The 27,133-nt window shown below is 40.7% G+C and overlaps 9 protein-coding genes across 9 annotated transcripts; 3 read left to right on the forward strand and 6 right to left on the reverse strand.

The window, feature by feature from the left end:
- Positions 1 to 95: 95 nt before the first annotated feature.
- On the reverse strand, positions 96 to 439 carry ATC70_004415 (uncharacterized protein; the record flags this gene model as incomplete). The annotated part of the gene is made up of 3 exons (XM_064823718.1): positions 96 to 130; positions 191 to 285; positions 345 to 439. The coding sequence occupies 3 exons, from the start codon at positions 437 to 439 to the stop codon at positions 96 to 98; spliced, it is 225 nt and encodes a 74-aa protein (XP_064688543.1).
- A 139-nt stretch (positions 440 to 578) lies between these two features.
- On the reverse strand, positions 579 to 2,057 carry ATC70_004416 (Glutathione gamma-glutamylcysteinyltransferase; the record flags this gene model as incomplete). The annotated part of the gene is made up of 9 exons (XM_064823719.1): positions 579 to 813; positions 871 to 1,069; positions 1,133 to 1,253; positions 1,313 to 1,365; positions 1,419 to 1,482; positions 1,544 to 1,630; positions 1,683 to 1,745; positions 1,811 to 1,884; positions 1,940 to 2,057. The coding sequence occupies 9 exons, from the start codon at positions 2,055 to 2,057 to the stop codon at positions 579 to 581; spliced, it is 1,014 nt and encodes a 337-aa protein (XP_064688544.1).
- A 157-nt stretch (positions 2,058 to 2,214) lies between these two features.
- On the forward strand, positions 2,215 to 4,698 carry YKT6 (palmitoyltransferase; the record flags this gene model as incomplete). Its single annotated transcript, XM_064823720.1, has 3 exons — positions 2,215 to 3,871; positions 3,927 to 4,250; positions 4,310 to 4,698. The coding sequence occupies 3 exons, from the start codon at positions 2,215 to 2,217 to the stop codon at positions 4,696 to 4,698; spliced, it is 2,370 nt and encodes a 789-aa protein (XP_064688545.1).
- A 4,058-nt stretch (positions 4,699 to 8,756) lies between these two features.
- Positions 8,757 to 9,603, forward strand: ATC70_004418 (uncharacterized protein; the record flags this gene model as incomplete). Its single annotated transcript, XM_064823721.1, has 5 exons — positions 8,757 to 8,850; positions 8,908 to 9,036; positions 9,090 to 9,227; positions 9,284 to 9,377; positions 9,429 to 9,603. The coding sequence occupies 5 exons, from the start codon at positions 8,757 to 8,759 to the stop codon at positions 9,601 to 9,603; spliced, it is 630 nt and encodes a 209-aa protein (XP_064688546.1).
- A 122-nt stretch (positions 9,604 to 9,725) lies between these two features.
- CPA2 (carbamoyl-phosphate synthase (glutamine-hydrolyzing) cpa2) lies at positions 9,726 to 13,079 on the reverse strand (the record flags this gene model as incomplete). Its single annotated transcript, XM_064823722.1, has 6 exons — positions 9,726 to 9,746; positions 9,801 to 10,537; positions 10,600 to 11,902; positions 11,964 to 12,116; positions 12,190 to 12,276; positions 12,333 to 13,079. 6 exons carry the CDS (start codon positions 13,077 to 13,079, stop codon positions 9,726 to 9,728), a joined length of 3,048 nt encoding a protein of 1,015 aa, XP_064688547.1.
- Positions 13,080 to 16,647: 3,568 nt separating this feature from the next.
- Positions 16,648 to 18,755, reverse strand: ATC70_004420 (uncharacterized protein; the record flags this gene model as incomplete). Its single annotated transcript, XM_064823723.1, has 5 exons — positions 16,648 to 17,141; positions 17,307 to 17,823; positions 17,895 to 18,101; positions 18,174 to 18,370; positions 18,437 to 18,755. 5 exons carry the CDS (start codon positions 18,753 to 18,755, stop codon positions 16,648 to 16,650), a joined length of 1,734 nt encoding a protein of 577 aa, XP_064688548.1.
- A 1,892-nt stretch (positions 18,756 to 20,647) lies between these two features.
- Positions 20,648 to 21,677, forward strand: REG1_1 (protein phosphatase regulator; the record flags this gene model as incomplete). The annotated part of the gene is made up of 3 exons (XM_064823724.1): positions 20,648 to 20,697; positions 20,751 to 21,150; positions 21,204 to 21,677. The coding sequence occupies 3 exons, from the start codon at positions 20,648 to 20,650 to the stop codon at positions 21,675 to 21,677; spliced, it is 924 nt and encodes a 307-aa protein (XP_064688549.1).
- A 181-nt stretch (positions 21,678 to 21,858) lies between these two features.
- CDS1_1 (phosphatidate cytidylyltransferase) lies at positions 21,859 to 22,800 on the reverse strand (the record flags this gene model as incomplete). The annotated part of the gene is made up of 4 exons (XM_064823725.1): positions 21,859 to 21,997; positions 22,055 to 22,317; positions 22,385 to 22,534; positions 22,597 to 22,800. The coding sequence occupies 4 exons, from the start codon at positions 22,798 to 22,800 to the stop codon at positions 21,859 to 21,861; spliced, it is 756 nt and encodes a 251-aa protein (XP_064688550.1).
- A 1,971-nt stretch (positions 22,801 to 24,771) lies between these two features.
- Positions 24,772 to 26,460, reverse strand: ATC70_004423 (uncharacterized protein; the record flags this gene model as incomplete). The annotated part of the gene is made up of 1 exon (XM_064823726.1): positions 24,772 to 26,460. One exon carries the CDS (start codon positions 26,458 to 26,460, stop codon positions 24,772 to 24,774), a length of 1,689 nt encoding a protein of 562 aa, XP_064688551.1.
- Positions 26,461 to 27,133: the final 673 nt, after the last annotated feature.

Raw genomic sequence — 27,133 nt, forward strand, 5'->3', positions numbered from 1 at the left:
TGTACAGGAGAGAATTGTTGAAAGCTGAATTGAAATGTCGTTTCGAAAAGAGAAGTAGAAAGATTGAGAAGGAGGGTTATAGTTTGTCTAGATGTTTAAGCACGTCCACGGTCTCTTGAACGCTCCAAAGCTGAGAAATAATGGCATGTCAGCATGTGAGCAAATTTCATTATGTGCCTATTGTACTTACGGTTATAATGCAAGAGCTTTTCGATCAAGTCAACGTGGGTCAAGACCATACGTCTACAACAATAACGCTTGAGTCCAAGAGCATCCAATGCCTCACTAAATGAATACAGTCAACATTTGATTTACAGCCATCATAGTGTGCAATTCAAATTTACCCCTCAGTATATTCAGCTTGCAATAAAGACAAGTAGTTATCCCATTTGTTACCGATGACTTTACCACAAGAGAAACAACGAACAGGAATAATCATTTTGTAAAGATATTGAAGAGTAAAAGGCAATAGGATATCACGGAAAAAAAACATTTGAATTTGTAGTAGAGTCACGCAGTTTCCATAATGTACAACGCTCAGTGACCCTTAATCCTTTGGTAAATGAGCAAGTGGCTTTTTATTGTAGTTGATAGATATGCAAGGCACCATCATTGGATTTGCTAGTGCCTGCAGTGGCAATGTACAGAGCACCATCCATGTCAAATGCCTTTAGACTATTCAGTTTTCCTAATCCATCATCTAATTGGAGCATGCCAACAAGGGGTGCCTCTTGGTTTTTGTAATCCCACATGGTAACTCTGCCATTTGCTGCTCCTGAGATGAGCAGAGACTCGTCACTTGTCAAAAACGATCTGGTAATATGCATGAATATTGATATCTCGGCCGAGATCAAATACCGTATCACTTACAAGCAATTCACCATGGAATTGTGGCCGTTTTCCAATCTGATCTCTCGCAGATGTTTCTTTTGCTTCTTGTTGGGTGGTGCTAGTAATTGAATTGTTGAATCGCCCAAGCTGGCTGCCACCCATTCACCGTCGGGAGAAGTGGCAATCTTGTACACAAATGGAGGATTGAACATTTGAGTTGCTGAGGGTTCCTTGGGTGCTAAAAAGATACTTGGTCAATGTGACATGCGGCCCACAAGATGTATATTGATGCGAAACTCACTCATGTCGTAGATGTTTGTTGGTAGACCTCGAGAAAAATCCCATTCATACACTTTACTGTCCATGCCTCCAGACCAAACCTCCCAAGATTTTTTGGCCCTGAACTTGGCAGACATGCAGATCTATCAATTATGCTGGTTTAGTGGACTGATCTCATGTCAGGAGATAATTGGCACCATACACTGCTGTGCTTTTTGGATGTTTTCTTGTAGATTTTGTGGTTACTCAAGTCGACTGTACAACAAGATGTTAGTTACTTTTGCTTTATGATCTATCAGAGCCCTTACCAATGTTGACAACACCTTCATCATCTGCAGTTGCTAAAAACTTGTTGTTCTCGTTGATGTCAATCTATAACCGGAAGGCTGATCTGTCAAAATCTAGCAATGTTCATGCATCTATGCAAACGTACACTATTGATCTCATCGTTGCTAAACTCATAAACTTGAATCGGCTCGGTAATAATGATGCCTTCTGATCTGAGGTCATAGATCAAAACCTACATGGCTGCATTAAGACAGCTGCAGAATTGGGGTCTTTGCTATAGTTACCTTGTTTCCCGATGACAGGTATATGTATGGCTGATTTTTTCTAGCAAACTTAATGCTCGTTACCTTGGAACCAAACTAGTGGTTAACTTTATTGCTTTTATTTTGATACAATTCTAGTATGTACTTACTGGAGCATCAAGGTTTTTGATGCCCTTGAGCACCTTTTTCGACTTCAAATCCCATATTCTGCAAGTGCTATCCTCTGAAATGCCAAATGTTAGTAACGATCATGTATTTTGACATATCATATCATTTACCAGATCCAGAAGCAAGTAGATCTTGACCCAGAAATGAGTTTTTGGCGTACTCAACGGTCAGTACGGCGGCCTGATGTCCTTTGAGGCTGTGGAGTGGATGGATGCCTTTGATGCTCATGATTTACAAGTGGCTGATACAAAAGACATCCGCCCATTTGGGATAACCATTTCCAGGAAAAAATGTCAAACGGTGACTGTCTAAACATGAAGAAAAAATATCGAAATCAATAAAAAAAGCTTTTCTTCTTTCCATTGACAACGCTAATACAACCATCATGGAACATCGTCATAGAGCTGGTAGTTCTCACCAGTCCAACAAGCCTTTCAAGAGCCGTCATGCCTCCAAAGGTGCATTGAGAGAAGCCTCCAAGGGTAAAATCAACCGCAATGCTGTCAAGCAAGGCAACAATGTCAAGACTGTCAGCAAAGCCGATCGTCGCCATGCCGCCAAGATTATCCAGCAAAAGAAGCGTGAAGACATTACTCGTATCAGCCGTATCTTTGAGGGCCGCCAAGGTGCTCCCAAGATTATTCCTGTTTTGCCATTGTGCCCTGACAGCGATGTGGAGGCAGCCATTGAAGCCATCTACCGATCCCTTGCTCTTGAAATGCCCGCTCATGCCACTCAAGAAGCCACCATTGTTAATGTGGAACGTTTCAAGCAAAAGATCCAGTTGGTGCCTCTCAAGCGTAACTTTATCGATGTGATTGATGCCTTCAAGGTTGCTGATTTCGGCATCCTTCTTATGTCGGCCGATGTCGAAGTGGATCAATTTGGTATCAACTGTCTGCTCGCCATTCTCAACCAAGGTATCGTCAATGTCGTCCCTGTCGTTCAAAACATTGGGAATACACCTGTAAAGCTTCGCACCAGCACCAGAAAGTCATTGACCGCATTTGTCCAGCAATTCTTCCCTGAAGAAGAGCACTTGTTCACTTTGGATACCGATGCCGACTGTATCAGTGCCTTACGTTTCATCACAGCACAACGTCCCAAGCCCATGTCATGGCGTGATAACCATCCTTACATGCTGGCCGAGCAAGTGGAATTTGACCCCACCTCTGCTGAAACAGGTACCTTGAAGGTCACTGGTTATGCTCGTGGCAATCCCTTCAATGCCAATCGTTTGGTTCACTTGCAAAACTTTGGTGATTTCCAAATCCAACAAATCACCAGTGCCAATTTGTCCACCAACGCATCTGACATGCAAGAAGATATTGAAATCATTGATACCCCCAAGCCTGAAGAGCAAGACGATTTGATTGCTGAGAACGAGCCTGATTTTATGGATAACGAGCAAACATGGCCTACAGAAGAGGAATTAGCTGAAGCAGATGCTCGTGTGCGTCGTATGCGTAATTTGGATGGCGAGGAACAAACCAAGAAGAGAGTGCCCAAGGGTACATCCTCTTACCAAGCTGCTTGGATTTTTGACGATGATGATGCCGAGTACAGTGACGTGGAAGAGGAAGAGGAAGACGCTATGATGGAGGAAGAAGACGACGATGATGTTGTTCAACCTGCTGCCAGTGCTTTTCTTGACGATGACGAAGAGTATGAGGAAATTGATATGGAGTCCAAGGATACATACAAGGATGAATTCGACGCTGAGGAGGAAGCCAGACAGTATGAGGAGTACCTCAAGAACAGACAAAAGGAATTCGAGAACCACAATGATTTCCCCGATGAAATTGATACACCCATGCACATCACAGCCAGAGAGCGTTTCGCTCGTTACCGTGGTCTTCAATCCTTCAGAACTTCGCCCTGGGATCCCTATGAGAATTTGCCTATTGACTATGGCAGAATTTTCCAATTTGAAAACTTTGGTCGCACCAAATTGCGTGTAGTGAGTCAAGCTATTGTGGGTAATGTGAAGCCTGGTAGAAGAATTACTGTCTGGATCAGCAATGTGCCTCTTCAAGCTTATGGTAAGTCACTCCTATAGAGTTTTGCGAGATCACCAATTAACGGATTTGCTTGCAGAGGCTTACGATCGAACCAGACCCTTCATCTTATTTGGTCTTTTGCAATACGAACACAAGATGTCCCTCATCAACTTGCAAGTGCAACGTGACAATGCATATGAAGAAACCGTCAAATCTAAGGATCCTATGGTCATGCACATGGGCTTCAGAAGATACAATGTCAAACCCATCTACTCTCAAAATACCAACAAGGGCACCAACCATGTGCATAAATTCGAGAGATTCATGAAGATGGGCCGCTCCTATGTCGCTACTATCTATGGACCTGTTGTGTTTGGTAAAATGCCAGTGATGTTTTACAAGGAAACCGACAATGTGAATGGTACGTTGTATATTATGCAGCTGGTTGAACTTGATACTCATTTGAACACGATTCTACAGAACCGATTTTGGTCTCTTCAGGTACATTCATGGATGTCGATGTTAAGCGTATTATTGCCAAGCGTATCATCTTGAGTGGTCACCCCTTCAAATGTCATAAGCGATCAGCCGTTATTCGATTCATGTTTTTCAATGTCGAGGATATTTATTGGTTTAAGCCTGTTCAACTCACAACAAAATACGGTCGAGTGGGCCATATCAGTGAATCACTGGGTACACATGGTTACATGAAGTGTATATTCGATGGTACTTTGACACAGCAAGATACCATCATGATGTGTCTCTACAAGCGTGTTTTCCCCAAGTGGAACACTGAAATTTATAGAGGTGGTTTAGACAAGTCTGTGGAACAGTCTTCTGTGGTTAAGAGTACAGCTATGGAAGAGTAAATTTTGAAATACATATACACACATAATGAAGCATTTAAATAAAATAAAAATTGAAAAACAAGGTATTCGTTTATCCATCTTTTTTTTTGCATTTGCATTTGCAAGGAGGCCATGGAGATGGGATCCTTGTTTATTTATGTATAGCATCTCCATCAAGAAGGACGACGTTTCAAAATGGCTCTTTGATCTGTGTATTTTCTATTACTGATGGATACTCTATGAATCAATGAAATCAAATCATCGCTCTCGCTGAATACATGGAACAAGAATAAACCCCTTTCTTTGGTGGGGCGATAATTCAAATCTTTGTTCATCGTACTCTTCTGCAATCTTGAAAAAGCAAGATGATTTTGCTACCAGCTCTGTGGTATCGATTGCTAGCTGTTCAGAATTACCTTTGCCGCATATATTTATTTGTTGTAATGGCTGATATAGATTCTATTATATGCAATCAATCTAATCACAAGATTTGACGCGTTCAAAGGTATCGAAAGTACTGAATAAGCTTTGCTACTCTAGTTTAAAGCTCCCAAATTTTCATAGAAGGAGGTAATCACTCTTTGAAGTAGGAGTACTGAACTATGCTTGTACACGATTGGAACTGAGAACAATTCCAGAATGTCTGCATAAGGCAAGTAAGACACTCTTTCGACTCTTTCATCAGAATGGTTCAATCCTAGTCCATTGCTTAAAGCCCAATTCACCTGCTTCCTTTTGTAATGAGAGTATTATTCAAGTACTACTCTAATTCCACTATTAAGATACGCGCTCCCATGTCTACTGCAGTGAGAGGTTTCAGAATGCACAACGACAGAAGTTGGGGTTTTATATATATATATATATATATATATATATATTGAGAAGAATACAAGCGAGGCTTGCCATGAGATTTTAGCCAACCTGTATCTAGATGATCGGATGAGATCTGCCATCCTGATTTTCTTCAGTTGGCAATTCGAGTCTTTGGCTGGGATGCAGAGGTTTTTGCAATTATGGCTCATCTTGAAACAGTAGAATATACTCTGATTCTTGAAGTTTCTAGACCAAGACTTCGCATTTATTATTCACCTTTTCAATTGAGGCAACAGCCAACAAATCAAGCCACTCGAAGTGTACAAATATAATGTGGTTGTAATCCTTGTAGCTGCTTGCGCACTAAGCTGAATGCCTAATGACCCAGAGTAGATATCATACTTTACCACAAGCAACTAATTCAACATTTGATATCATAGGTCTTCATTAGGGTTTTACGTAACGAAGCAAACACGCAAAACCATAGTGATCAAGTAGTAAGTTTGTCTTTTCATTTTCATTATTAATAAGCTTATCAACAGCATAATGTATCAAAATTTGCATGAATTAGTTTTACCAGAATTAATTTGCCTCCTATTCAAAGTAAAAATTGCACAGGCTGCAGAACTGCCCTTCTAGGGATTTCAGCTACTAAAGATGTGATTCATGCCGTGTAAATAAAAGCTATAAAGCAGCACATAACCAAATTTGACAACTTTCAAGTCTTCATATCTTGACATGTAGGCCTTTTTGAGCCACCGGAATGATGCCAAACAGTTATACTTGAGTAGTAGTAACTTTCTGACACCTTTGCTCAACTTTTGAAGACCCTAAAAAAAAATGGCCAAAAATCGACTAAAAAGCATGAGGGGTACCTCATTTCATATTTTCTAAAATTGCTCAATAAGTTCAGTCAAAACATCTACTGCAATTAGCACCATTGGAAGCGTCTTGGTACTCTTAGGATGTATTAGGAAGCATAGGGTGATCATCACAGTTTATATAGTCGAATATCACAAGACAGATTACAGAAGTCGAAAAAAAGACAAAATCTGTCCAATCTTGAAAAGAAACAATAAGCTGGATTTGAATCAATTTTGGCGTGCGGTGCTGCTGCTGGCTGACCCAAATGCCTTTCTGTTGTTGATGACAATGATGATTGCGATGCTGATTAAACGGGGATCATGAATTTGGAAGGACAATCGATTAGTCAAAATACTTTTTTGAGGAGCTTTGCCTCTTAAAAGTGTCTTTTGCAATGACAACCTCTCAAAAAAAAGTCGCTGTAGATCTGATAGAAGAACTGTATTTACTCATGAGCAGCTTATGTTGCCATCTAGACAATTCTACCACCAAAAAATGTGGCATGAACAGAGATTGTGGTATACAAACTCTGCATAGGGATTGAACTCTCTTTCACATCGTCTCAGTAGTAACCTTCTTTTGATATCAGTGTATAAGTAAAGAGGATTGCTGGGAGAGGAGGGGGGCTGATACCTTCCTCTCCTGACTCTGATATAACCTTTCTTTTACTATTAGTTGCTAGTTCACAATCTACTTGATATACCAAATTTTTATTATCTTTAATTTGAGATGTCTTCGGTGAGAGGCGGCAGGGCGACGCCGTTATCGGGGCGTAGCCAGATAGATCGGCTGACAATATACTGAAATACTCTTACGAAAAAAATGTTGTCGCAATCAATCAGAGGCATATAACTTTAAAACATTGAGCACCGGACAAGGCTCTAGAAAACCTTTGTTCGCATTTACAAGTATGCTCTTGAGATCCTGAGCGAGCTAGAAGAATGGCAAGACTGAAATCATATTAATGAGGATATTCACATTCGACTAAATCTTCAAATGAGATTGGAGCTAATTGTTGAAGATAGACGCAACCATCATTTCCGATGAATATTTGGATATAGGTCTTGAATACATTCTTACTACAGACTAAAATAGCTTTTTATCCAGTGGTAATAATCTCTTTTGAACGAATCAATGAAACACTTACTGCCTACATGCCATGTAGGTATGCTGCAAATCATGATTAGGAATCTGCGACTACACATATCTTGTCGGTGATCCAGACTGATTAGCGTTGTCAGATATGAAATACTCCAAAAAAATGTTTAGAGTAAGCGATTGTCCTTCCAAATTCATGATCCCCGTTTAATCAGCATCGCAATCATCATTGTCATCAACAACAGAAAGGCATTTGGGTCAGCCAGCAGCAGCACCGCACGCCAAAATTGATTCAAATCCAGCTTATTGTTTCTTTTCAAGATTGGACAGATTTTGTCTTTTTTTCGACTTCTGTAATCTGTCTTGTGATATCCGACTATATAAACTGTGATGATCACCCTATGCTTCCTAATACATCCTAAGAGTACCAAGACGCTTCCAATGGTGCTAATTGCAGTAGATGTTTTGACTGAACTTATTGAGCAATTTTAGAAAATATGAAATGAGGTACCCCTCATGCTTTTTAGTCGATTTTTGGCCATTTTTTTTTAGGGTCTTCAAAAGTTGAGCAAAGGTGTCAGAAAGTTACTACTACTCAAGTATAACTGTTTGGCATCATTCCGGTGGCTCAAAAAGGCCTACATGTCAAGATATGAAGACTTGAAAGTTGTCAAATTTGGTTATGTGCTGCTTTATAGCTTTTATTTACACGGCATGAATCACATCTTTAGTAGCTGAAATCCCTAGAAGGGCAGTTCTGCAGCCTGTGCAATTTTTACTTTGAATAGGAGGCAAATTAATTCTGGTAAAACTAATTCATGCAAATTTTGATACATTATGCTGTTGATAAGCTTATTAATAATGAAAATGAAAAGACAAACTTACTACTTGATCACTATGGTTTTGCGTGTTTGCTTCGCTACGTAAAACCATCTTAAGGCCAGTGTTACCAAATGTTGACCTGAAATCACAACGCACTCAATCCACAGCCAAGTAGCAGGCAAGAAATCACTGGAATTAGATACGTTATGTTCTTGGAAGGGAGGCTTTTAATCTCTGTTTTGGCTACAACGACGCTTTTATGTTCAAGTTTTCCAGTATATATATAATGACTTGTCCTTTGTTTGCTTTAAATTAGTCCTTAAATAACTCCAAGACACGAAGAAGGAGCAATTCAAGTTGTGCTCCCACATGTCATCATCTCAAGCATGAAGAATCGAATGAGCTTTTTGAAACTCAACATCCAAAGATTTAAGTTACCATCTCGAATTCCAATCACTTTTTCAAACTCTTAAACTATCAAAATGAACAAAGCTATCATTAGCTTGAAAAAGCAGTTGCGCAAAGACATGGCCTCCCGCCTAGGCTCAATTGGCACGGCCGAGCTTAAGAAGCAATGTTGGTAGTAGCATTTGCTGATGATGAATGTTGAGTACTAAACTCTCCCCCTTGCAGCCGAATCAGTGAGACAAAAGTTACAAGAGATGGATGTGTTTCGTGCTAGTAAAAATGTCAGTATTTATATCAGTATGCCAGATAGCGAGATTATCACCACAGACATTATTCATGATTTGCTCAAATCTGGTAAGCATAGTCATCAGAACCTGTGAACACGCTGCTTACTTGGCAAACAATAGATAAAAGGTGTTTTATTCCTCGCTGCACAAAGAACAATATGGACATGGTCGAAATTCTTGACATTGAGGATTTTGAATCACTTCCATTGAATAAGTGGAATATACCTGAACCCCCTCTTGACCAGCCTCGATCTGATGGTACAAGGAGCAAACTGTAGAGGAAATCAGCATGCATATACTAATGTGATTTGTAGCAATCGATGATAATTATGGCAACGGATTAGACCTCATTCTGGTCCCAGGTGTAGCATTTGACAAGGAACGAAATAGAATTGGGCATGGAAAAGGGTAATTAAACGCATGACAGAAAAAAGATGATGATGACTCACGTAGCTCTAGCTACTACGATCGCTACATCAAAAAGTGCAACATTTGGGCAGATGAACATGGCATTGACCGACCTAAAACGATTGCTTTATCCTTGAATGAGCAGATTATGAATGTGGGGGACATTCCGCTCGAGGAGACAGATGAGAAACTAGACTTTGTTTTGACACCTTCAACTATATTTTGAATGATATTTTATTAAAAATGGGAGATATGAAAACAAAACTGTGGAAGAAGCTACATCCATAAGACGTTGATAAACAAAAAGGCTGTTTTGTAGTGTATATATTATAGATTTCGTTTTATTATTTAAAATGATGATGAACTGACCTATATTGAAGTGATTAGTACATGTGGCAAGGCAAACTTTCTCTAACAACTTACTCTATCCTTGATGTGCTGTAAGAATTGCTGGTAGCTCATAATGTTGTCAGTGCGATCTTCAATCAAATGGGCCAAGAACCATAATCTGAGATAGGGGTCGCCATCTTCCTTGACCAAATAGAGAGTAGGGTAGTAGTTACCGCGACGCATTTCCCTCAGCTTGCCAATGAGTGTATTGACCTTTCTGTTGAGTGGTGTCCCCAATGTCGGCAAGGTGATTTTACCACCCTTGAGTCCTTCATACGATCTAACATCAAACAGATCTGCACAGAGTTGAGGAACCACATTGCGTCCAACCCACAAGTAGATATTCTGTCCATTTTCCAAAAGATAACAACCGTGAACCTCTAAATTTTCTGCTGTCAAGTTCAAGGCAGGAGGGAATACAACACCATTTTCTGAGAATTCTCCAGCGTCAGCAGGCATATTGTGTAAAGAGTAAAGGTTGGCATAGAGATATGGGATCAATAGTTGTAAAGGCATAGTGTTGATCATATTCATAGCGTTGGATCTCATATCAGTAGGGATCTGAGAGCTTTGACGTAGAGCATCGTGCTTGATCAAACCAAGCGCAAACAAGGGGAGCAATTTGAGATTATCAGGTGCTGTCAGTTGAGGAGTCGATCCCTGGGCCGAACCCAACACATGAGTCTTGTAGACACCCATCAGATCAACTAGTTTGTTCACGATAGCATCACGAGCATCATCCAATTTAGAAGACAAACCACGTTCGACAGCTATTTCAAAAACAAGATGTTAATAGGTGCAAGCGAAACTAGTATCATGAAGATGAATTTACCCTTGACAGCGAGATAGGCAGTGATGGCTTGTTGGTTAGCACTGGCATACAGTTCGGAAATAGAGTTACTGACAGGTAGACACATGGTGATGACGCGGATACGTCTTTCACCAGTGCAAGAGGTGTGTAGCAAGGCAGTTTGGAAGCAAACGGTAGGTACCTTCAAATCGTCCTCCATGGCCACTTCTACTACGTAGTTTTGATCGCGAGGGACATTGGGGAGAGCCAAGAGATCAGATGAGCGAATAAAGAAGTTACCATGGAAAGCACTCATACGCAAACCACGAGAAGCACGAATACGAATGACAGCCTCCAAACCAATTTGTTCAGCCAACAATTCAGAGAATTCATGAGCAAATTTGAGCGCATCTTCGGAGCGACTAGCATTGAATCCAGGATAATAGTAAGTTTGACCACCGGTATAATGAGGCACACAGCTTAGAGTAGCGACATCAGAGTATTGACCTCCAAAGATAATCATATCACAAGCAACTTGAGAGCGAGAGCAATCGACAGCAAACGACTTGTAGAAGGGAGAAGCAGCATTCAAGAGCGTAGATTCCTTGGAAGTACCGAGCAATTTGACGTCTTCGCGAGGCTTCAATGATCCAGTGCCCGTGTTGGGTAGAGTGGATTGCAAGCAAATAATCTTACCACCGACAGGAGATAACAGCTTGAAAGCGGCTTGCAGTGCTGTGCCCAAAGCATTGTTGACATTGACAGAGTCCTTGAACATGTCGGGCAGCTTTTCTAACAGCGTTTTGAGGGTGGACATGCTTTCAGTCAAGTTGGCTAACAAGTCAGAAGGCTGAGGCAAGTATATATCATCCAAATCAGAGACAATCAACATCTGTGGTTCGCTGAGTTTTGAGTTCAAGTTGTAGAAATGGAGGGATGAATCGACAGTGATGATACCGACACGGGTGCGATTTTCATTGTTGGGTAAGCGGTCAAGGGAATCCAGAATGGTGCGGGCAGCAGTGGCCAACATGCCTGATTGAATAGCAGAGTAAGACACATCAATCACGAATACGAATGAAGGTGCTTGTGGAGGTCGAACCATGTATTCAGTGGGCGCAACAAACTCGACACAGCCGTAATTCAATTCAGGACGCTTCCAACGATCAGCTGGCTGTTGAGTCTGGTTGTCGTAGTCAAAGGCTGCTGGCACATCGTTCAACAAGAAACACATGTTACACTTCCAACGCTGACCGCCTTCCACAAATGTCACAAAAGGGTTGATATATGTTCTACAACGTCTGCATCTTGCAATGACACTATCCTTCACAACGGGTACAGGCTCCTACACGCAAAAACATAAGTATCAGCATGGTTGTCTCGCATCTGTCATTCTCGTAACGTACATCTCCCTCCTTTAAGCTTCTGTAAGGCGCTAAAACAAGAGCAAAGGGCAATCTGGACTTCTTAAGCAAGGATTCTGTTGCAGGGATCGCGTTAATGGTAGCGCATTGATAAGATGTATCGCAGTTCACATGAGGAGAATCTGTTACGGAAATCTATATTTCAAATAAAACCATCAGTATCACAGCCCTTTCTTGTTTTCCATCCAAATAAAACAATACTACGTACATTAGGTGGCAAGCGAATGGAGGGTCCGTTGTATCCAATATCAGCAATTTGAGGACGAGCTCCCAACAAAGGTACAGCAGGAGTGACCTAGGCCTCATTGTTAGCCGCGACATTCTAATAACGTATACACAACGACTACTTACGGGAGGAGCAGCACCCATACTCATACTACCAAACTGAGAGGTCATTTGATTTACAGGATCTTGTCCATACGCGTTGTAAGCAGGCTGCTGGAGTTGTTGAGGCTGTTGTTGACCGTAAGCAGGTTGCTGTTGCTGAGGTTGAGCATAAGGTGTGGTGGCAGCAGGCGTGCCCATGGGTGAAATAAACTGTGATTGCACTTGCTGGCTAGCCATTGCTGAAGATCCATAGGCTGGTTGTTGTTGTTGAGGTGGATAGCCAGGAGATACAGGAACATCACCAGAATAAGCCTTCGTGATTTGCTCAGGATACATTCTCTTTCTTTTATGGTGCTCGGCAGGCAAGTTTTGAGTCGTAGGCGACATTGGAGGCTCTTGAGGTAATTGCTGTTGTTGCTGAATAGGAGAGGCAGCAGCAGCGGCACCGGGAGAAGCTACCACAGGGCGAGGGCCAGGCGACTGCATGGGCGATTGGCCTACAGGTCTCATCATAGGCCTTTGTTGATTAGGATTGAATCCAGGACGAACATTACCACCAGCAGCAGGAAATCCCGGTTGAATGGGAGGTGTAGAACCATTGGGAGGCAGAAATCCCGGTCTAGGAAGCCCAGGTTGCATAGGAGGACGATAACCAGCGCCTGGTGGTGCTTGTTGAGGTCTGAAATTCATGGGACGAGGTTGAGATTGACCTGGGAGAAGAGGAGGTCTTTGCAAAGGTTGTGAAGCAGGTGATTGTGGCTGCTGTTGCATAGAGAGTGTATATACTAGTTTTCAAAAACTTCGTAAAGAGAAGAGAAAAAGGGCTTTTTCCCTTTTGTTGGACCCGCCTCTATGAAATAACGACCGATTTTGGGGGGTACACACAAAATGAGAGAAGCGTATACAGCAAGGTCGCGTTTCATTGTCATGATTGTGTCAGCAATTTGGAAATGGATAGAAAGATTGAACTCTGAACTGTATATTGGCCATTGATTTTGTCTGGTACTTTCATGTATTGGCCAATTTCTTGATATAAAGTGGTCGCTTTCATGTATATATTCATGAGCATCATCGACGTGGCAACAAGTGACGCACAGAGCTTCTATTGGGTCTTTGTTGAACAACCGCATTCAGAAAGTACATTGGGCAACTCTCACCAATCAACTGCTTCCACTTTTTTGCTGTAAGTGCCCTTGAATCAAGCATTTGAAAATTGCAAAGAGCAAGATTGATGATACGAATAGCTGTTCTCCATCACAGTCTGTGAACTGGAGAGGTGAATGCACTTTCTATGTTGGCATTGAATCCATGATTCCAGACGGTGTCGCGGTGCAGATGAGGAATCAAAACTCAAAGTGATTTACTAGAGATCAGAATTGACATCAAGCGCATTCCATGCTATTACTGCGCACTTGCATCCATTGTCTTATTACATGAAATCAAAACATGCCAGAGCACTTGGAATGAGAATTTCTTTGTGTGGTAGTCGAGCAGCATTATCATCTTGGCTGGTGTTGTGTGAAGTTACATTGATAAAATATAACAGTTCAACATCGTGTGTGATGTGGTTGAGCTGATGCATAACATCGACAGCGTTGGCATGGCATATCTGTTTATACAGCATGCGTTTTTAAGATAAATCCCTGGAATCACTTAATAAAGCGCGAAAGTGCTGCTCAAATTGCCACGTCCAGTGCTGAATATATCACAATTTTGTCCCTGAAACCAGACTGCAAGGCATACCTCTAACTCTACAAGACGCACTACATCCAAATCGAGCAATGCAGCATGCTCATACTACACATAATATCAACTTTGCCGCTCTTGAGTCAGTATTAGAGTAAATGACAGCCAAAGCTGCCGTTATTGAGCTCCCTATATCTTTGTTTGTAGGCCGTTTTAGATCGCCAGAGTGGTACCAAACGATTGCTCTTGACGAGTTCTTGATTGCCGTAGCAATCTCTCTTTTTTTTGGGTCGAAAATCATTGACCAAAATCCACCCATTTTCCATGAGGGGTATACCTTATGGTTTTTCCCGAAAATCAATCAATTGCATTTTTCATCTCAAAAACGACGTCTTTTATTATGACATGCATTAGTAAAATAAAGAGCCAGGAAGCTAATCTAACATGTGAAATTGCCATTTTGAGCAATTCTTGATACGAAACTTGAGTTTACGTCTAAATAAGCTTTTGTTGTTTTTGCCAACTTAGGAGGTATTTTTGGTGAAATATAGAGAATTTTTACCACCATTCGATAGAGAATTTAAAGAAGTACGTGAAGCTATTAATAAGCTTGGTAGATTTTCTATAGCGTTTATAGAGTTATTATCGATAGGAATATTTTTTTGTCAAATTATTGAGACTATCGTTTACAAATTTGATAAAAAGTCGGGCGAGGTTTAAATCCCCTTTCAGGCACTGGAGAATCTTATGCTTGAAATCATGAATAAAAATCGATAAATGAAACGCCAGTAGTGATGCATTGAAAGGCGGGTATTACCAAAGCGTAGCCCAGGTAGTCGCTTACAGCCAAGTGTTGTTTCTCTGTAATAATGATATGTTTCAGTCATATAAAAGAACTTCCAAAATAGGCTTCGCGCAAGATATTAGACTTCCGTAACCTACACACTTTGAGTGTAAGCATGTATTTTTTCAAGGTACTCCAACGCATTTTGATGTTTAAAGTAGTAAGAGCAACCAATAAAATAAGCTGCCTCATGATGAAGTGGCTTCATTTATAGCTTCACTATAAAACCTTATTGAATAGCAAGTAACAATTTCAGACACGCTTGATATGGTCAGAAAATCATACAAAACGGCTGGGGACCATGTTTGCTAGACCTGGCAACACATTTAAATACTTTTATATAGCATTTACTTGATAGAATCTTATTCATGCTATATTTCATGCGGTCATTCATGTGTTGGAGATATTAAATATGCTAAAAAATGTGTGTTCTCAACAACGCATTTGTGTGAACCCAACGCATTTGTGTGAACCCAACGCATTGGTAATTTAGACTTGTAACGTCAACAGTGGAATGATGTGCGCTCAATATTTATGATCCGAATGATGTCTAGCCTGATTCACATGAAAACGCCTAAAACATGCAAAATACGTCAACTAGACATATTTGACGAATGGCGACAACGATTATGACATGCAAGAAATTCTGGCAGACTCAACTTGTTACCAAGACCTTTCACAACTATTTGCATAGTGACAGTCAGAAATACTTTGCTCACCGTGGCCCAACTAACAACAGACGTTCATAAGCTTGTTCATATTGTTGTGATGAGAACTCGTAAAACAAAAACAATACATACATCATCGCACACATTTCGCTTTTTCTCCCCCCCCCCCTTTTTTTTTCTTGCATGGTAATACGAAATATATCAGGATTTATGGAATTAAAAAGATATCGATGATGTATTGGTCACACAGTGTATTTTTGTCATTTAAATCAATTTAGTTTGTAAAATCTGATGTGAAAAAAAAAGGGATCTGGAGTGGGAACGGAAAGAAGCTCCATAAAATGTGCTTCATGTTAGCTTTTTTCTTAAAAAAAAATTAGTAAAGAATGTTCCAGTAAGTTTAGAATGTATATGCATAGTCAAAATGTCCTTGATAGCAAAGGGAGTAACCATGACTCATAACCAAATTTGGTATATTGAAGTATATCATTTATTGATTGAAAGAGAGATATTGACAGAGTTATGTATGTATAGTGTTGTAAAAGGTATATGCGAAAAAGCAGAGATCAACTGCAGGCTTCTTTTTTGTAATCAGTAAGATGGGAATAAGTCGTCGTCCTCTTGATGTGAGGATGAAATGTAATGTACAGGTACAAACGGCATTGTGAGTGGTAGCGTCGAAAATGCAAGTGCGGATAGCGGTAATGCTGCTTCAGAAATCTCACTTGACAGTTGCCATTGGGAAGGATGAACGCCGTTTCTAGGACAAGATGTCTGATGAACAATGACCATGTTAATGGGTCTGTCAAAATATACACACACACACACTATATTCGCATTCAACTCACTTGATGTTGGGGGAGCCAGTTGCCGCATAATTCGCAAGTTGCAGGACAGGTTATAATAGTAGGTTGCATAGGAATTGGAGTATAGTTGTGTTTATTAGCAGGAATATAAAGAAGAAGAGAGGAGCATGCAAAAAAGACGCTTGTATTTATACACAACTCAGTTTCAAATCGCACTGTTATTTTGCAAGTGCTTTAGTATTACAAAGTTATGAGTATATCTTGTTCTACATTGATTTTATTTCATTCTTTTTGCTATTTACAGTTAGTTTCATTCAAAGGAGAGAAATTCGATTTTAAAGGCCTCTGCCAGAGCCTCCAAGACGGCCTCCTGATGCCGCTGCTGGTGGCGACGATGATTCCTCCATCATCATTGGGTCTCTATCCAAAGCTCCAAATTCGTTCATGGTCTCATCATGAAGACGAGTGAATCTTTTGCCCCCATTCTTGAATTTGCGAATGATCAACACAATAACTGTTGCTAAGCAGGAGAGTGCGACAAGACCACCTGCAATGCTGATACCAATAATAGCACCCAAAGAGAGTTTATTGCTCAGGGCTTCCAATGTGGGGGTATCTGAAGCAGTATTGGAATAGGAGACACTAGCTGCCTTTTCCCAGCTGTTCAAGTTACATTGATAGCTATCTTGAGATGCTGTACGACTCGACTCGTTGTTGGCAAAGTCTCTGAGAAATACTCGGTTACGTGTTTTGAAATAATCTGGGAACTGTGCTTGAATCAAATCTTGAAGAACAAGATCGGGTCTTGCCATACCTCGAGTCCACCAATCTATGGGTGTTATTTGTTAATTACTGAATCGCATACACACATATACACACACATACACACACACATACACACACACACACACACACACACACACACACACACACACACACACACACACACACACACACACACACACACACACACACACACACACGGAACACTTACCTAAAGCACCATCTTTGGATACCAAATCAAGTCTCCATGCTTGCTTGTTTCTGGCGAATGGTGGGGCATCAACAGAATTGACGTATTTTCTGGTTTGCTTATACGTATCAGCCTGAGTGCTTGCGGCTGAACTGATCTTATCATCAGAGAAGCCCAACCAACTTTGCCAGTTTCCATAGGATGATCCAAATGCTGATGAAACAGTCAAATCAATCACGAGTGAGGAGTTTTGTAACTGCCCTTTCATGACCGAGGGATCAGCAGGTTGAAACACAGTTGGTACAATCAATTTGGCTCCGGCGTCACTGGTGAGATTCTGAAAGTATTGATCTTGCATGATATTGAATTTGGTGGAAGATGTGTCGTAGTCCATGAACGTAATGTTGCGCTTGTAACTGATGTGGTTGACAAGGCTGTCGCGGAAAGTGTTGTAGTCTGTGGCGATGTCTTGGTAGATGGTATCAGCCAATGCTTCTTGGTTTGTGAACAGAGCAATGTATTTCACCCATTGAGCATTCTAAAACAAGAATGAGCATATGCACAACAAGCCTCACCAAGACCAATTCATCATGTGTTGTATGTACTTACACCAAGTGGCGTGTTGGCATATCCCATACCAAGGCCAACGCCTTTAGGATCATTGTTGGGTGAAGTGGGGTAAATGGCAAGACCGTATTTCGTGCGATCCAAGTTGGGATCACTCAAATTGAAGTAGGCTGGTGTGTTCGTACTGCAGGGCGTTGTTACGTTGCTTGTATTTCCAACAAAAGCGACATTGTTACTTTGTCCGAGCAACTGTATCAAAATTTCGCGTTAGCCACACCAAAAGGAGGCTTTTACTTGTGTGATACAGCACAGGTTACTTACATCGAGAAAACCGAGTGCACGAGTGTCCACAGCTGCAAAAGACTTGACAGGCACTTGAATATACGTCTTTGATTGGAAGGTAGCTCCCAATGAAGGAGCGGATTTGGTACAGTAGAGCACATAGTATTCATCCAGAGCCAAATTATGAACCAATTTATAGGTGTTGGCATATGTCACATTGAATTGAGCGCTTGCATCTATTGTTGCTATTTAGCAATGACTCTCCCTCTCTCCCTCCCTCTTTCTACAGAGAATTCACTCACCCAATTTGCTAAAATCCAGCTTGTTTGGAAAGTAATCGTGTGTCGAAAACGAATCAGCCTCCAAACAATCGCCTGTATCCGTAGTGGAAGCTGTAGCGGAAGTAGCAGATGAAGATGTTGTGGTGGCAGCGACAGTGGTTGTTGTGGCGACAGGAGTAGCAGTTGTCTCAGCAGTATCAGTGGTTGCAACAACGGTGGTAGCATCTGTAGTGGCAGCAGCGGTTTGAGTGCCTTCTGTAGTGGCAACTTGACTGGTCTCTTGAGTCAACGCAATGCCAATCCAGCCAACAAGCAATAGATAAATGAATGCAATTTTCATGATTTCCACAAAACTAAGCAAAGAAAGAAAGAGAGAGAGAGAAGCGATAATTTGTGAGATGGAGTATCTATTTATAATCTGCAATCGTTTGAGAAGAACAAAGGGGAATGAAACCTTTCTAATTACTACAATTTACTTTTCTGAAGTTGCAGTATTATCGATTGCTTCCAGAATTCAAGTGCCTCATGATACGCAAGCTATCTCTTGCTGATTCACCAAGGCAAAGAAGCCTGTTTTCACATGTATGTTGCATTCAGTACAATGCGAGTAGGATGTCGAGAGATGCAATGATTGTTTTTCTTTATGGATCTAGGCTAATGCCGTCTTCCGGAAGAGTATTTGTTTATGTAACTGACAAAATCAATGTCTGGTCCTTTCCCAACTCAGGCACATCTCCGCCTCCTTTCCTCCGGCTTGTGCGACATTTGTTACTTGAGCGATCATACATTGAATTTGCCCTACTACATGCAAATGCTGGTTTTGTAATGTCCAATCTGGCAAAGTATATAATACAGAGGCCAACGCAAATCTTGGTTCATGATAGCTTCTCAGGAGAAGAAGCAGACAGACACAAATTGCAATTTATTAGATCAAATGTGGTACAGTTGTCCCATTATTGAGTGCGTCGTGCCACCAAAAGAGATAAACAGCCGTTAAAAATAGATTTGTCCAAGGAAAGCGTGTATGAAAGAGTCAGAAAAAGCTGATATGTATTTATAACGGCCAAAGCCACTTTCTATTGTTCCAAAAACGAATCATTTAATGAATCAGCCTGACATGCAGACATGGACATTTTCTGCATAAATGATCAATGCTTACACGAGTTCTGGACAATGATTTATTCTTGGTTTCTGTAGACAACCGCTTGAAAGATCGTTGATTGGGAAGGTGTGGAAGCGGTTTACTAGATGCTTCTTGCCAGCCCTGGCTCCCTAAGCCTGACGCCTTGATTTAGAGAAATTAGAGTTTTCATTTGATACAAGAAGAGCTATTTTTACATGTGTATTTATGCCAAGTGAGCTTGTATTCACCATATCGGAACAAGTAATGGTCAAGAGCTCCCGAAAACCACATCATTTTGCGACTTCGTCTCTTGCTTGTTTATTTCGAGAGAGCTCTCTAGATGAAAATTCGCATTGCTTTGAATATCCAATATACATATAACTCTCTAAGCCATCCTATTTTGCTTTAATACGCTCTTGATTGACTTTTAGATTTCGTAAGCATGCAAAATCGACGCAAAAACGCTTCAAATCGCTTTGATACATCCAGGTTCGCTAGACTAGAGATCATAGCATAGTTTGGCCAATATGCACTAGAGCCAAGCAACGCTCAAATACTAGCATCAAAGGATTTGCTCACCAGAAGGTGCTTGTTTCAATGTTGGATTTCAAGTTGGCTTAAATAATTAGCTATAAATGGCTCTTTGAGATGTGAAATGCTTAGTTAAAGCGTTGCTTCAGCCAACTATTTCATGTATTAATGCTTTGTCTTGCATCTATTAAAGACATGATATGTTTTCAGCCAATTTATGGCATGTCACTGATCAATATCAAAGTTGGAGTGTTTCACAGCAAGGTTCAAGTAACACAATTTCTTGTATTGTAGCTTGTAAATAGATTGTTTATACGTTTTGACAAATACTCCTTTTATAATGGTCATTGTGTAGTGCCTATTAATTGTAGGGAGCACCTATTCAGAGACATCTATAACAGCTTTTATCTTTTTTACGATATCTGATCGCTGATGCTGTGTTCATGGGCAGTAATCAGATCAATCTATGCACAACAAGCCACATATTTTGAGGGCCTGAACTGTCAAAACTTCAATTATCTCCCGCTTGAATGCTCGCCCTGGTATATTGATACTTTTTTCTTGCGATAATTTGCATAATGACAAACTGCAAAACCATACTAGCATCGAAAATAGCCTCAGGTTTTAGGTAAAATTAGTATGTGTTATAAAATAGGTCGGAAAGCCAACATGCTTGTATAGAAACCATATAAAAAAGACAATATCTACTCGCAAAATCCAACCTACATTAGTCGGATTTCTCGCTAATGAAGACCCTGCTGCGAAAAAGTATGCAGAATGGACAGCAAAATCCTGTAGCGAGACAGGCGTTCGATTCAATTTGATCACAGTTGATAAAGATACACTAGAGCAAAACATCATAGACGCAAATTTAGATAAAGACGTAAATGGGATCATGGTCTACTACCCAGTATTTGGAAATCACTTGGATCTGTATCTTCAAAATAGAGTGAGCCCACTTAAAGATGTGGAGGGCTTAGGCAGTGTGGCTGTCCGAAATGTATACCAAAACAAAAGATTCATGGACGACGATAAATCGATGAAAAGCATTATACCCTGCACACCCCTTGCTATCATCAAGGTAACACATGTTTAATTATGCACATGTTCAATCATTAAATCATAGTCATCTAGATACTAGAGTACATCAATCAATACAAGGCTACTTTGCCATACGGAACTCGCTTGAAGGATCAAACCATCACCATCATCAACCGTAGTGAGATTGTGGGCAGACCTCTAGCTGCCCTACTCGCCAATGAAGGAGCAACTGTTTATTCAGTAGATCAAAGCAATGTTCAGACATTTACAGAATTAGACTCAGAGAACAAATGCAAGACAATAGACACTGATCTAAAATGCTTTGATGTGATTCCTCAATCAGACGTCATTATAACAGGTGTGCCGGCTCCCAATTTCAAAGTGTCTACCAAGATACTGAAACCAGGCGTTACCTGCATCAACTTTTCTACATTTGCTAATTTCGAGCCAGATGTTACATCAAAAGCATCACATTTCGTCCCCTCTGTCGGTAAAGTTACTGTGGCCATGCTCGAGCGTAATTTACTGCGATTATATGACTATCAGCACCAAACGATGAAATCGTAAATGTACATTTATATTATATTTCTTTTTATTTGCGAATATATATAGTAAATTAAATTTTGAGAGAGAAATAAATCAACAGGATGAAACAAAAGAGTGTGTGTGATATGTAGAAAATAAAACAAAGGGGGGGGGGGGAGATAATGATAACAAGATGAATGGGTTGTGTACGGTAGCAAAAAATCTAAAAACGTTCCTTCATACGGGCAGAGATGGTACGAAGAGTGGCATACACCTTACCAGGAGGACTACCTAAAATGAGGCTGACCACAGCATCACGGGCAATTTTGATATTTTGGAAAGATCCAAGAATATGAATTTTGCTACAAAGCAAATGTTAATACCTCTAATCTTTCATTTTCGCTCATCAAATCACATACGTATCGGCCAAGACAATTCTCGTTTTGCTTGCATTTTCAATTGTGAATTTGGTTTTACCATCACGACCAGCGATACGACCGATAGCACGAGCTAAATGGTCACCGTGCAATGTCTTTACATCCTTGATTTCAAAAGTGTCCAAGAAAATATCGTCCAATCTCAACAATGCCATAGCGTCCTCCACCTCGAAACCCAAAGCAAAAGCTCTGAGGAAATCAGCACCCTTTTGTAACGATCCTTCATCTTCAGTTTGAGGCGAAGTCTACACAACAACCCTAATGTCAATTGGACTGTCCTTTTCCCTCCTCAAATTCAGTGTATAAACCTACCTTGAGTTCGACAGTTTTAGTTTTAACATTCATTCTAACTTGAAGCTTCATGTGCTCAACCAATGGTGAGTAAATTTCCAACCAATGTCTCTTTAAGGGGGACATACGATGAGGAGGGATGGGAATCTTGCGGGAACCCTTTACAACTTTCTATAGTGATGATTCCCGGGTTAAAACTATATTCTAGATTATACTCAAGCTACCCAAATTACCTTGAGTTCAGCAGCACTGGCAGGAGCAAAGTTAGGCTTATCGGAGGCAGTGTTATCCTCCTCCATAGCAACATCATCTTGATCTGCTGAGCGGCTTGGTAAAGCAGTGGCATCAATGATAACATCATCCTCATCGGCTTGTACTGTCTTTTGAGTCTTTTTGCTCATTAAGGTGGGCGCCTTGAGGTTTTGTAATGAAGCCATGATATTTGTATAGTTGATATCGAAAAGGTATTCTCCAAAAAAATTTGATTTGATGGCCATCAGAGCAAATTGAGAAAAAAGAAAAAAAAATAGTAATTGCCGTCACGAAAACCAGTCTCTGGATCAATCATGCCCCTTTGAACAAATGGCCATTAATGCGATGATTTGCTTTACTGTCAATATGGTATCAAGATTTGCAAAGTCGGTGAGATGCAGTAGTATACAGCTGAGGAGTAGAGTAAAGAAAGCGTACCTTGAAAAGAGCAATTTCAATTCGATTATCATAAACTGATATATAAGACGTTGTATGGCTTTGCAGCTATGGCAAACAGGCATTCCGATGGCATTTGTCTGCAGTGCGAAAAGACTACCTAAAAGCAAAATGAATTCAGTTTGATTTATTTACAGCATTTGCTACGTCTATCCATTTAATAGTAGACATGGCTATATGCTGTCTCAATGACGTTCAAAGCTCCAATCATTGATTATTGCATTTGACATCCCATCTACAGTATACGAAGGACTAGCCGATCTATCTTGCTACGCTCGATGTCGGCGTCGCCCTGCGGGCTCTCGCCAAAGACATATTAAATCAGATATTATAACATTCTGATACATAAATAGATTTTAAACAATCCATTCTTAGTAAAACAAATGTTTCATCAGCGCCAGGAGGAGGGGAGGAGATATTTCTCTCAGCATCGTTTTCGCTTACACTGATATCAAACGAACCCTATTACTGAGACGATGTGAAAGAAAGTTCAAGTTTTATGCAGCATGCGAACGACACAATCCCCATTTTCTGATAGTAGAATTGTCATACCATTCGCTGCTGCTGATGCTCTTAAGATGGCGACATAAAGCTGGTCATGCGCAAAATATAGGGCTTGTGTAAGTTTTCCAGCGGCTTTTTTAAGATATTGTTATTGCAAAAGACGCCTTCATAAGGCAAAGTTCCCTAAAAAAAAAGTATCTGGGGTAAGCAATTGTCCTTTCAACTCCATTGTCCCCTTTTAATCAGCATCGCAATCATCATTGTCATCAACAGAAAGGCATTTGGGTCAGCCAGCAGCAGCACCGCACGCCAAAATTGATTCAAACTCAGCTTATTGTTTCTTTTCAAGATTGGACAGATTTTGTCTTTTTTCGACTTCTGTAATCTGTTTTGTGATATTCGACTATATAAACTGTGATGATCACCCTATGCTTCCTAATACATCGTAAGAGTACTTTTCAAGACGCTTTCAATAGTGCCAATCGCAATGGGTGTTTTGAATGAAACGATTGAGCAATTTGGTAAAATACGAAATGAAGTTTTTGGCGAAAATAGCCACATTTTTCATATGAACACCTCATAAAAGTGGTTTCAGTGGTTGCTTTGAATCAAGAGAAACATTTTGATCTAATACATAGCATAGTAAAAGTCTTCATTTTCAAGGTGAAAAATGCCACCGTTTGATTTTCGACAAAAGCCATGAGGGGTACCTCATGGATTTTGGTTACGTTTTTTAGATCCTAAGAAAGTCGAGCAAAGGAGTTAAATAGTAAGTGCTAGCCCTGAGCAATTGTTTGGTGCAACTCTGGTGATCTGAAACAACTTCCAACATGAGAAAACGCGACTCAAATGCACTTTATTTTGTATACCTCTGACTAATAAGAGGCAATGTCTATATAATGTCTGTCCTTATATGAGTTGTTTCTGTTAAGATAGATATGTTAGAACATTGTAGGAGAGAATGCACCACATAATATCAAGACTATGTCGAAAACAGGACGCGATTATTACCCTATATGTGATAACCGTAGAGTAAATGTATATTTGCCTACTTTTCAGAATCAAAAAGGGATGATGATTGAATTAATAATTACAGTTTTATTTGGAGAGAAAGAGGGTTTGATTATGAGATGATACGGAAAGATAATAGTTATATAGAAGGTTTATAGGAATTATGTATAATGAAGTAAGGAGACCTAAATAAAGTGAGGAGCATTTGCCATGATAGCAAACATGAGGCCAGCAACAAGGCCAGCAACAGGCAAGGTGATGAACCAAGAAAAGAAGCACCAGGCAAGCATTTTCCAGTTGACAGCTTTGTAGCCGTTCGTATTACAAAAACCAATGGCTGCAGATGCACCAGTAATACAGTGAGTGGTAGATACTGGTAAACCAATTTGAGAGCAGGTAAGGACAGTAAGAGCAGCAGCTAATTCAGCACAGAAACCACGAGAAGGGGTGAAATAGGTGATGTTATTACCCATGGCGCGCATGACACGATAGCCCAGGATAGCAAGACCGAAATCAATACCAACACCACCATAGACAAGAATCCAGATAGGAATACCAACTTTACCAGCGACATCAACACGAGCATTGACCCAGACATCATAGATAGATGAGATGGGACCAACTGCATTAGACACATCATTAGAGCCGTGAGCAAAAGAAGCCATACAAGCAGTGATAACTTGCAAGAAAGAAAAGAGGTATTCAGCATCGTCTTCAAAGATTTCAGCATGGGCGTGTACGTGAGCAAGCTTTTCATTTTCCAAGTTACGCACATCTTGATTAAGACCATTCATAGCAACACCAACAAACTTGTCTTTAGCAAACTTGAGCTTCTGAGCAAAGGAACCACCCTTGGCTTCAGTGGGGGTAGCATTAGCGACATTTTCGTCTTGAACAACATCGCTGTCAGTATCCAACTTGTTTAACTTTTCGTTGATTTCTCCAGAGGGTACAACTTCGCTACCAACAGTGGCTTCATGGTCATTGGTAGCAGCAGTAGTAGAAAGGACAGAGGCAGGGCGAGAGTTGACACGTTCTTCAGCAGCGATGAGCTCATCAATGGTAGGCTGCTTCTTGAGAAGGAAAATATAGAACATGTGGTACAGCTTGAGGTTTTCTCTTCCCTTGATCTTGCGAACGACCCAAGGACAGAAGCAGAATTGACCAAAAGCAGCACAGAAGGTAGCAACACCAATAGCAATACCGACAATAGTACCAATGCTCATGTCTTTGGATCCACCACCGGGAGCCTTGTAGATGATGTAGAATGCTTCAATACCAGCAGTGAAGAAAAAGTAGAGGGGAACTAAGCGAACACCCCATTTAAAGCTCTCGGTTTGACGCAAGATGGCGTATTTAGTAATCATATAAATGATGGCAGCAACGACACCAGCACAGACAGGTGAGAGAAACCAGGAAGTGATGATTTGAGCAACACCAGAAAAGCCACCACTGAAACCCCAATCGATAGAGTCAACGCCAAAAGCAGCAACACCAGTACCAATAATAGCACCTACAATGGAGTGAGTGGTACTGACAGGCCAGCCATACTTGGAGGCAGTCAATACCCAGAAAGCAGAGCCGATAAGAGCAGAGAACATGGCCAGCATGAGCATTTCTGGCTGCTCAACATAATTTTCTACAGCTAAAATACCACCTTTGATTGTTTCAGCAGTTTCAGCACCGAGCAATACAGCGCCACCGAATTCAGTGAAGCAAGCAACAATACAGGCTTGTATCAGTGTTAATGAACCGGATGAAACGGAAGTAGCAAAAGAATTGGCGACATCATTAGCGCCGATACCAAATGCATCAGCAAAAGCAACGACCATGCCTACAGCAAAGATCCATGTGTAATCACCAGGCAGCATCATTTTTTTTTTGTATATGCGTCTTTGAGAAAGAAGAGATATGGTTTGATTTGATTTGGGATTGATGGTTCACTCTCTCTTTTTATATATGGACAATCCCACATAGTTGGATTCTGACGATTCTTGATCCAACACGGAAATCAAGGAACTCAGTTCATCAAACTGGCCAATCAGTCAAATAGTCATGGCCACGCCTAACCAGGTGGGGTCCAACTTGATGGCAGAATGTACAGAAAACTAAAGATTCTGATCTCTCTTTTTTCATGTCATACACTAATTGTTTACATGGAAACCTTTCTAGTATCCCATCTGCTGTACTATCAAAGACGAATCTGCGTTGGCGTATCTCGATTTTACAGTGATCTCCTCGATGTCGTCTGTCATGTCAATTCATGCAATGAGCGTGCTGGCTTGGGATTCACATTTGTTGGTTTTGGGACGATCCTAAATCTTATATTATAGCTTGAGCTCACCAACAATATCTAGACAGATGATAGGCAGGTACAATCAGTTTACATTGCCCTGTTCGCAATTAAAGACTACATGTTCTTACAGTTCCATGAACCGTTGATCAGAAGAGTGTTGCCTATGTTTGATTGGTCAAATTAGTATTTTCGTTTTTCAGGATTTGAGAATTCCATCAATCTGCAATAGTGGATTTCACACTGAACTGAAG

Source organism: Mucor velutinosus (genome assembly GCF_035048745.1).
Source record: "Mucor velutinosus strain NIH1002 chromosome Unknown tig00001540, whole genome shotgun sequence".
NCBI classification, from domain to species: Eukaryota; Fungi; Mucoromycota; class Mucoromycetes; order Mucorales; family Mucoraceae; genus Mucor; species Mucor velutinosus.